The following is a 10,983-nucleotide window of genomic DNA, read 5'->3' on the forward strand; positions in this document are numbered from 1 at the left end:
CACTTTAATTCCACGCTGTTACTCAGTTACTGACCGACCATCCATCGTTGAAACTTGCGCGAGACTTGATTAGGCCACACTGAGCACAGTTCAGGTCTCCACATTATAAAAGGTTTGTAGAAAAGGCTGTGTTTGCTGCCAACGCCATGCGTGCGTAGTTGTCGTGTTTTACTCCGTGACGTCTTAGCGAGTGATGGAGCAGCAGCGCCCAGAAACACAGATGCTTATCAAACAATTATTAAAGACATATTCCCATGTATTTTGAAAGATATTTCAAGCAAATACAGACGCTGTAAGAAAACACCAGTCAAGACCCCGTCTCCAAACCAGTAAATAAAACCCAACATTGAGCCCAACAACGTTCGCCCCACAGCTCCTCAGATATGAGGAGGCCACTGATGGACGCATTGAAGGCCATTGTGCCGAGCACCGATTCGGTGGTCTAAGCTTCTCACGATCTTATTCTGGGCCTCGGTTGGTAACAACGTTGTCCTCGTTCAGCAGGGTCCGAACCACTACAACCGCACATGATTCATTGAGTCCCGTGCCTGCAGCTCTGATTGGCTTACATACCCTTTAAACTGACATACATCCTTACTATTGGCTGATGTGGACATCAATCATGCCCAGGTGCCCACCCCCTTCGTGCTATCAAGTCAGGTTGCGCGGCCGCCACCCTGTGACAGATTTTTGCTGGCACTGCATCTCCTGCCAATGACGTCATTGGTTTTCCACACATACACAGAAAGATATTGGCAGGAGACAGTGTATAGAAATACTAGAGAAGGTACAGAAAAGATTTACCAGAATGATACCAGATCTGAGAGGTTATACCCATCAGGAAAGTCTGTACAGCCTGGGGCTCCTGATCTGATACAGGTCTTTAAAATTATGAAAGGATTTGAAAGGGTGGATGTAGAGAAGTTGTTTCCACTTGTGGGGGGTGGAGGTGGGGGCGGGGAGCAGAGTGGAGACATACGCAGGAGAAAGGAATAGAGATTATGCTGATAGGGGTCCATGACGTACAGTAGAAAGAGGCTTTTGTGGAGCAGAAACCCTGACATGGACCAGTCAGGCCGAATGGCCTGTTTTTGTGTTGTAAATTCTGTGTTAATTTGATGCCCTCTTACAGTCTTAGGAGTATTCGCCAAGAAGGTGATTCAGAAGCGGACACAGTTTGGACCGTTCGTGGGCCAACTTTCAACCAGGCTCACCAACAGTGATGACAGCAGGATTGTGTTACAGGTATGGATTGACAAGTACAGGTGTTTAGCCTCCCTTGCAATGAGATTGCAGTAACATAAGAAGTAAACCTGCTCCGCCATTGAGGAAGATCAAGACTGATCTTCTACTTCAACTCCGCTTTCCGACACTATCCCCAATTTCCTTGGTGCCTAAAAATCTGTTGATCTCAGCCGTGAATATACTCAACAACTGAGCTTCCAGAGTGCTCTGGGATGGAGAATTCCAAAGAATCACAACCCTCTGAGTGAAGATATCTCACCTCATCTCCGCCCTAAATGGTTGACTGTTTATCCTGAAATTGTCACCTCTTGTACTAGGCTGTCCAGGCAGGGGAAACAACCTCTCAGTATTTGCCCTATCAAACCCTCCCAAGAATTTTATATGTTTGATTCGTTCTTCTAAACTCCAGAGAATATCCATCCATTCTACTCGATCTCCCCTCACAGAACACCCCTCATTCTAGGAATCAATTAAATGCACCTTCATTGACAACACAACCTCTCCCTAGAGCAGGATTTTCTTCATTGTGTCTTAGGGACAGTTGTATTTAATGACGTGTGTCTGGGTAGTGGAGCTCAAACCCCAGGAGTCGATTGAGAAGCAACGGGATCTACAGTGAGAGGCTGTATGCTCTTTCTGGGTGAATCGGTTAGGATGGGATCGAGTGACCTTCCCCGCCCTCCTCTCTATCCTGATTTGGTTTATGAATGTGAATGTACTGCCTGAGAGGGTGGTGGAATCTGATTCAGTAGGAACTCTTCAAAAACAATTGGACATATACTCCAGAGTTATGGGGAAACAGCTGGAGCGTGGGACTATATTGGACCAAGTCAGCACAGGCATGTTGGGTCAAATGGTCACCTCTGTACTGAGATATTCTGTAAGGGTACACTACACTCTCAAAAAGTATATATCCTCTGGGTAAGGGAGCATAGTTTCCAGGTGTGTGCCTGTTCTCTTAATTCTCTGTGCTGTTGTAGACAGAGCTAAATTCATATTTCCCAGAACCTATAAATGCACGTAGCAAGAAAAGCAGCAACATGGGGAGGTGGTGGTGTAGTGGCATTGTCGCTGGACTGGTAATCCAGACACCCGGGGTAATGCTCTGGGGAACGAAAACAGAAAATGCAAGTCTAACAGCACCTGGAGAGATAAACAGAGTTAACGTTTCAAGTCCGTATGACTCTTCTTCAGAGCCCCCCCCTGGGGACCTGGGTTCCAGTCCCACCAAGGCAGATGGTGGAATTTGAATTCGATAAAGATCTGGAATTAAAAAGTCTAATGATGACCATGAAACCTCGATTGTCGTGAAAACCCATCTGGTTCACCAATGTCCTTTAGGGAAGGAAATCTACCATCCTTACCTGGTCTGGCCTACATGTGACTCCAGACCCACTGCAATATGTTTGACTCTTAAAAATGCCCTCTGAACAAGGGAAATTAGGGGTGGGCAATAAATGCTGGCCTAGCCAGTGACGCCCACACCCCACGAACGAATTAAAAAAACATTCCTTCATCTGCAGTTCTCTCCTTCCCTTCTTCAGCAGCCACTGCTATATTGTTGAACCTGACTCACCAAGTCACCTGACTCACTCAGGAGCTTACCAAGTGCAGTGTAGAACTGCCACCAATATTTGGTTCTGTCTACCAGACACCATTCTTTTGTTCTGTTTATGCTTAGAATATGATGGTGAACCTTCTTTCAGCACCACTGATGTACATTTGGTAAAGGTGTTCCCACAGTGTTGTTAGGGAGGGAGTTCCAGGATTTTGACCCAGCGACAGTGAAGTTCCAAGTCAGGCTGGTATGTGGGGAACTTGCAAGTGGTGCTGTTCCCCTGCTGTCCTTCTAGGTGGTAGTGGTCACAGGTTTTGAAGGTGCTGTCAGAGGAGCCTTGGTGAGTTGCTGCAGTGCATCTTGTAGATGGTACACACTATTGCCACTCTGGTTGGTGGTGGAGGGAGCGGTGGTGAGTGGGGTGCTGATCAAACAGGCTGCTTTTGTCCAGATGATGTTGAGCCTTTTGAGTGTTGGAGCTACACTGATCTAGGCAAGTGGAGAGTATTCCATCACACTCCTGACTTCTGCCTTGTAATTGTACAGCCACGTCTTCAGGTATCCTTCAGGCAGTGTTACGTAACTGAATATTGGCATCAATTGGCACAGGGTGGTAGGGCAAGGGCTTGTAGTAGAAACCCTTGTTGGCACTAATGCTCTGCACTATTGACTATATAAGGAGGCGCCAACAGTGCGTGTGTATTTCACCCAGGAAACATTGCTTCACACAAATGGGGGTGGAAATCTCAAACTTTTCCTCCCAAAAGCTGTTGAAATTGGGGGTCAAACAAAAATTTCAAGGTTGAGACTGTTCGAGTTTTATTGAGCAAGGATATAAAGGGAAATGGAATCACAGCGAGTAATAAAGATATAGACCAGCCATCATCTAACTGAATTGTGGAACATGCTCTAGAGTTGTATGGTCTCCCCCTGTTCCTCTGTTTATGCCATTGGCGAGGAGTTTAGGGTGTGCTTGAGGGAGACCTGTTGTATACTTTGTTCCATTGGTACACTGTCTGTCTCCCCAGGTTTTAAAGGATGGGGTAAAATATTTCCTAAACACTCCGGATGAAGAATCAGGTAACTGGATGATGTTTGTGCGTCCTGCGAGGAATCTGGAGGAGCAAACCCTTGTTGCATACCAGCACCGGGGAGAAGTGTACTTCACAACAGTAAAGGTAGGGGCTGTAGATCTTATCAGAGCCTGGACCCAATGGAGGTGGGGAGGTGTCACGGTGTAGACAAGTGACATCTAACAGGGAGGTGACACCCACAGGAAAGGTGTCAGCCAATGGGGAAATGTCACCTGATGGGTGGTATCATCCAGCGGGTTCTGCCACAGAGGGGAGGTACACAGGTGTGTGATGTGACATCATGGTTAGGTGTTAACTATGTAAATGCTAAATGGAATGGTATCTTCTGCAGAGCATCCAACCGCATATGGAACTGAAAGTCTGGTATGCGGCAGATTACGCCAAATTCATGGAAGCTCCATCGGTGCTTATCAAACAGGAGCCTGGGCTCTACACATCTCCTGCTGTAAGTCTCATTTTGTCACTCAGGGATTGGCTTGTTTGGGTTAAATCACATTGCCTGATTTTCCAGTAGCTATTCCAATAGCTCAGAGCTAGAGAATCTATCTCTTTGCCAAACAAATTTGGAAGATCTCAAGTTCAGTTCTCTGCCTATGGCAACTTATTTGCCTGTTCCAGTGCTTGAGATGAATGGTTAAAAGTCACTGGTAACTATTCAAAGGATGCAGCAGCAATTTCCTCAGTGTCCTGGCCAATATTCCTCCCTCAATCTGTACCATCTCTTTCATCTCCTTGCTGCCTCTGAGGCTTTGTTGTGGAGGAAATGGGCAGGTTTGATTGTCCACATACGAATTCCTGTTGTTACTGCCCTTCAGAACACCTCCATTAACCATGAAGAGCTTGGAGACTTTTCTTAGAGATGTGTCAAGACTTGACAGAAATGGAAGCACTTGATCTAAGTGACTTGTGTTTGGGATGGGGAGCCAGAACTGACACAGATCTAAAAGAGGATGGCACGTAGTTTCTCAAGAGTTCCTTCCATTTGTTTCTAAGGCTTTTTCTCTTCTTCTTCGAAAGGATCAGAGATTCATCAGGTGGATATCAGGAAATCAGAAAACAGGGGGAATCTTTTTCCAGTGGCAGGAGGGTCGGTAACCAAAGGAAATAGATATAGAGGATACAGATATATATATATATATATATATATCCTATATTACTATATATATCTATATAGATAGGTATATAGGATAATTGGCAACAAAAACCAGAGAATGAGATGAGGAGGGTCTTTTTCTCTCTACACAGTGAGTTGTTGTGATCTGCCTGAGAGGACGATGGAAGCAGATTCATTAGTAACTTTCAAAGGGGAATTAGATCAATACTGATGGAGAGAGGATTGCAGGGCTCCAGGGAAAGCACAGAGGGGTGAAACTATTTAATTGGATCGTTCAAAGAGCCGGTTTAAGCACAGCGACCCTCATTCTGTGCTGTTTGATTCTATGATTCTAAATTAAAGCGCAGTTTCTTCTTTCTTTTGCAGGTGGAGACTGCCAACCGGTGGAAATGCTCCAGTTGCTGTAATGTCTTCAGCAACTTCAGTTTGCTGGAATCGCATCCCTGCAGCCAGTTGAGTCAGGGAATGGTCCGAGGGAGAGTGCGCGGACTGGCCATGACTGGGCGCCTGGGGACCGAGCATGCTTCCACCTGCTTGAAGACAGACACTCCTGTCCCTGATGGTCAGTTTGACCAGACGGCGAGCCTGAGGATCCTGCAGCGAGACAGTCAGGCCGTGGGCACAGGGATGGAGGGAGAAGAGACAAAACCACGGAAGACATTCCCCTGTCCACTGTGTGAGAAGATCTTCTTCACTGCGGACAAACTAACAGCGCACTCCTATTCACACACTGGAGAACGTCCGTATATCTGCTCCCAACATGACTGTGCCAAAGCGTTTATCTCCAAATATAAACTGATAAGGTAAAGGGCTAGGCTCTGGAAATTCCCCTTCTAAATCCCTCCATCACTTCACCCATCTCTTTGACCAAGCTTTTGGTCACCCCTCCTTAGATCTCCGTTTTTGGTTCTGTCACTGCCTCAGGGCAAATGTGTACATTAAAGGTGCCATAGAAACATTGGAGTTACTGGATGAAATAAGACCACAGACCACCTGGGTCTCCTTCCACCACCTTCACCTGAGACAACAATAATGGAGCTATTGACTCATCACAATAACCTGTCTCTATCAACTGAGTCTATAACAGATCCAGACATGAGGTGAGGAAAACCCCCAGTGCTGGAAAGCTTTGGGAACCACAGAAAGTAAGGACAATCTTGCAATTATTTAGCACTTTTCATACCTTCATAATGTCCCAAATGACAGACATTGAAGCACTTTTTTTTATTTATTCATGGGATGTGGCATCACTGGCTAGGCCAGCATTTATTGCCCATCTCCAATTGCCCTTAAGAGTCAACCACATTGCTGTGGGTCTGGAGTCACATGTAGGCCAGACCAGATAAGGGCGGCAGATTTCCTTCCCTAAAGGACATGAGTGAACCAAATGGGTTTTTACAACAATGGTTTCATGGTCAGCATTAGACTTTTAATTCCAGATTTTTATTGAATTCAAATTCCACCATCTGCCGTGGTGGATTCGAACTCAGGTCCCCAGAGCATTACCCTGGGTCTCTGAATTACCAGTCCAGTGACAACACCACTTATGCCACCGCCTCCCCTTTTGCACCCAGTTGCTCACAAGGTGTCACAAGGGGCAGTGTGATAATGAACAAATAATTTGTGTTAATAATGTCCGTTGTAGGATAAATAATGGCCAGGGCATTTCTGATAAAGGGTTAGACTTTAATTGTGAATTCAGCCTTTTGATCAGGTAAGTTGCTTTAATTGATACCAATTTGGTAACAAAAAAGCAACCAAGAGACACCAGTAGGTGTATGTTCTGGGCTAATTTAACAGTTCCAAACCGTGGAACTCCTCAGCCTTCTCTTCCTGTGATCTACAGGCTTTTGAGACCTCATCTTCAGTCTTAGTCTGTTCAATCTTGATTGTATCACAAGACAGATTAATACAATGGGGAAGACTATATGGCTCATTTTAGCCTACAGTCTCCCATTATGCATACATAAACTGATTCCTGGGTTAAGGGAGCTCTCCTATGAGGAGAGATTGAGTAGAGCTGGCCTTTATCCTCAGTAGTGATCTCATTGAAACGTATAAGATTCTTAGAGGGTTTGACAGGGTAGGTGATGAGAGGCTGTTTTTCTCCCTAGTTGTAGATTCTACAACTAGGGATCATAGTCTGAGAACAAGAGGTGGGCCATTTAGGGCTAAGATGTAGAGAAATGTCTCCCAATCCCACTGTCACTATCTGATCCTGGACAGCGGCCACAAACTCAAGAGAAGTGAGGTGAAGACAATCAGGGCTATAGTGTTATTCCCAATCTTCAGCAAGCATGGCTCCTCACTGGCAGCACAGGATTCGAAAATTTCTCCTACAGGGTTCTTCATGATAGACCTTGGTCCTTAATAGTAAAAACTAAAGTTAGCAGAGTAAACATCTTCTTTAACGGGGGATCTGAGAGCTTGTTGCCCCTGCTAATCTTCTGAATGTCATTGTTCCTTCAGACACATGGCTACCCACTGTCCTCAGAAGTCTCACCGGTGTTCATATTGTGAGAAGATGTTCCACAGGAAGGATCACCTTAAGAACCATCTTCAGACCCATGACCCAAACAAGACCCTGCTCAGGTGTGAAGAGTGTGGCAAGAGGTACAACACAAAACTGGGCTACAGGCGGCACCTGGCGTTGCACTCGGCTGCCAGCGGTGACCTGACGTGCGGAGTGTGCGCCCACGAGTTTGGGCGGACTGACCAGCTGCTGGAGCACCTGAAGGGCCATGCAGGTAGGCTGGCCAACAGCGCCAGGGAGAAACGGCACGCGTGCGATCGCTGCGAGCGGCGCTTCTACACCCGCAAGGACGTCAGGCGGCACACAGTGGTCCACACGGGGCGCAAAGACTTCCTCTGCCAATTCTGTGCCCAGCGCTTTGGCCGGAAGGATCACTTGACGCGGCACACCAAAAAAAGCCATGCTCGGGAGCTGCCGAGAGGGAATTTGGTGGCTCACGGGATGGTCGAGCCATTGAATGGCGGCTCCCCCATCTCTCTGAAGGAGGAGGTTGGCACCTTATGGCCTGATCCTCTGGGTGAGCCGGTGCAGAAGGACAATGCAAGCGTGAGACCTGAACTCTACACCCACCCATTGCCATCTGGCCATCACCCAAGAAGGCCTCACCACATGGTACCCAGCTCACTGGCAACAAGGTTGGGTTGCATAGAGACACCAGCCCCGATTCTTTCTCCTCCCACACCACCTCCTACAAGCCGATGTATGCAACCCTCCCAATACCAGCTCAATACTACTTCATATAACCCCTTGCCCAGCAAAGACCAGTCTCTAAAGGTTGGCACGAGGGGCTACAACTTGGAATTGTCGGGAGATATACCAGGGCTTCAATCCCAATCGGCAGCTGGTAAGGAAAGCTCGGATATCGGATTGGAAACTTTGAGTGTTTCCTTGGACAACACAGGCTGTACCAGCACCATGCATAAAGATGCCAAGCCCTTGAACATGAGTTCCATGGACATCTCCCATTTGCTTGGACTCTTGCCCACACCTCCTGGTGCCAGCCAACCTCCAGATGGTGATGTGGGGCTGCCGTATGGCCAAAGGGAGGCTGGGCAGAGAATGGCTCCCCTCGAGGGGCAGCAGCCGGACGGGGGGCCTTCGGTGGCCAGTTTGAGCTTGACCCAGCTTCATCGGGTCTCGACAGCCTTTCCCTCCACCGTCGCACCTACTCCACTGCCCCGCTTTCACCAAGTGTTTCAATAACCAGCTGCTGCCTTCACTCTATCAGGGAGCCCCGGGTAACAGTCACAGAGGATCGGGAACATGGAGAGTCAAATCTGAAAAATTCAAGAGTCAAATACGTTGGATTCTTACATTTTCTTTAAAATATATATTTTTACAAATATAAATTGTTTTCTATTACTGCCAGGCCATTAAATCTGCAACATCTGTCGATAAAAGCACTTCAAACATTACCATTTTTCAAAATATGCTATTTCTTATTTTTGAAGCCCTACTTTTTGGTAATGATCCAATTTGATATATTTGAAACTTAGGAGGATCCAGACAGAGGCAGCGCAACCTGACATGGTGATTGGAAAAGGAAGCAGTGGAGACAGTGAGTTACGATCTGGAATGTGCTGCCTGAAAGGGTGGTGGAAGCAGATTCAGTGATAACTTTCAAAAGGGAATTGGATAAAATACTTGAAGGGGAAAGATAATTTACTGGACAGTGGGTCATGAGCATGGGAGTGAGTGACCATAAGAGGTAGGAGCAGAAGTAGGCCATTCGGCCCACTGAGTCTACTCCGCCATTCAGTGAGATCATGGTTGTTCCGATAATCCTTAACTCCACTTTCCCACCACCTCCCCATAACCCTCGATTCCCTTACTGATTAAAAATCTGTCTATCTCCGCCTTGAATATGCTTAATGACCCAGCCTCTACAGCCCTCTGCGGTAAATAATTCCACAGATTGACTACCCTCTGAGAGAAGAAATTCCTCATCTCTTTTAAATGGGCGCCGCCCTACTCTTGAGATTATGTCCTGTGATCCTCGACTCTCCCACAAGGGGAAACAATCTCTCAGCATCTACCCTGTTAAGCCCCCTAAGAATCTATGTTTCAATAAGGTCGCCTCTCATTCTTCTAAACTCCAATGAGTACAGGCCCAACCTACTCAACCTCTCCTCATAAGAAAATCCCTCCATACCCAGGATCAATCTAGTGAACTTTCTCTGGACTGCCCCCAGTGCCAGTATATTTTTCCTTAGATAAGGGAACCAAAACTGTTCACAGTATTCTAGGTGTGGTCTAACTAGTGCCTCGTATAGTTTTAGCAAAACTTCCCTATTTTTATATTTCATTCCCTTTGAAATAAAGGCCAACATTCCATTTGCCTTCCCTATTACCTGCTGAACTTGTATGTTAGCTTTTTGTGATTCATGCACAAGGACCCCCAAATCCCTCTGTGCTGCAGCTTTCTGCAGACTTTCTCCATTTAAATAATATTCAGCTCCTCTATTCTTCCTGCCAAAGTGCATAACCTCACATTTTCCCACATTATATTCCATATAATAGCTTTAATAGCTCTGCCAAGGAGCCAACACAGGCACGATGGGCTGAATGACCTCCTTCTGTGCAGTCTGATCTTAATCTTAAAATTCGAGACAGTCCCATCAAGGCGTGAATCAGCAAGTACCTCTAAGCAGAAATGATAATGCAAATATGGAACACTCTTTCAACTGGAGCTTTCAAAACTGAGATTGATGGATTTTTATTCGGGAAGGACATTGACAGATGTGGAACATAGGGACTGAACAGAGGTGACGTGCCTGATCTGATTGAATGGTGGAACAGGCTTAAGGGGCTGAATGGCCTCCTCCTGTTCCTGGAACTTCCACAAATGTTGACAGCAGAGACTCTAACACAAATACAGAAACATTCCCAGTGACTCCCACGGTTAAATCCCAGTTTGTAACTCGCTCCTGGATATTACTCTATACATAAGCTATTTGGACACATCAATTAGATTTGAACATGCAACTTATTCTCAGGTTTCCATTATTCCATATGTAAAACATCTGAATCTCTCATTAGATTCCAGCCTATAAGTCACTCCCAGGGATCCGTTATCCTATATAAAAACCCGTTTAAACACCTTGATTAGATTGCAGCCTGTAACTCACTCCTGGATATCTGTTATTCTATATATAAACCCCCCTAAAATCCTCGATTAGATTGCAGCCTGTAACTCACTGCCAGGAATCTACTATTCTATATATAAAACTCCCAAACCCCCATTTAGATCTCAGCATGTAACTCACTCCTGGATATCTGTTATTCTGTATATAAACCCCAACAAACTCCTCAGATTATTGGTTAACCCACCCAGATAGCTGTTGTTCTCAGTCCTGTTCCTCTGATTGACCAGTGTTGATCCTCAAGTTATCGTCTATTTTTGCCCTAATCAATTTTCAAGCGGGGTCAGTTTTAAAAC

At 46.0% G+C, this 10,983-nt stretch overlaps 1 protein-coding gene across 1 annotated transcript in view; it reads left to right on the top strand.

Annotated features, from left to right (window-relative positions):
* LOC144690179 (zinc finger protein PLAG1-like) overlaps positions 1-8,747 on the top strand; it is a 91,354-nt gene extending 82,607 nt beyond the window's left edge. Inside the window, exons 4-8 of the mRNA XM_078557631.1 lie at positions 1,133-1,245; positions 3,832-3,981; positions 4,229-4,342; positions 5,378-5,814; positions 7,481-8,747. Of these exons, the coding sequence (XP_078413757.1) occupies positions 1,133-1,245; positions 3,832-3,981; positions 4,229-4,342; positions 5,378-5,814; positions 7,481-8,747 (2,081 nt within the window). The remainder of the gene's footprint in view (positions 1-1,132; positions 1,246-3,831; positions 3,982-4,228; positions 4,343-5,377; positions 5,815-7,480) is intronic.
* Positions 8,748-10,983: the final 2,236 nt, after the last annotated feature.

This window comes from Cetorhinus maximus, chromosome 14 (genome assembly GCF_964194155.1).
Source record: "Cetorhinus maximus chromosome 14, sCetMax3.hap1.1, whole genome shotgun sequence".
NCBI lineage: Eukaryota > Metazoa > Chordata > Chondrichthyes > Lamniformes > Cetorhinidae > Cetorhinus > Cetorhinus maximus.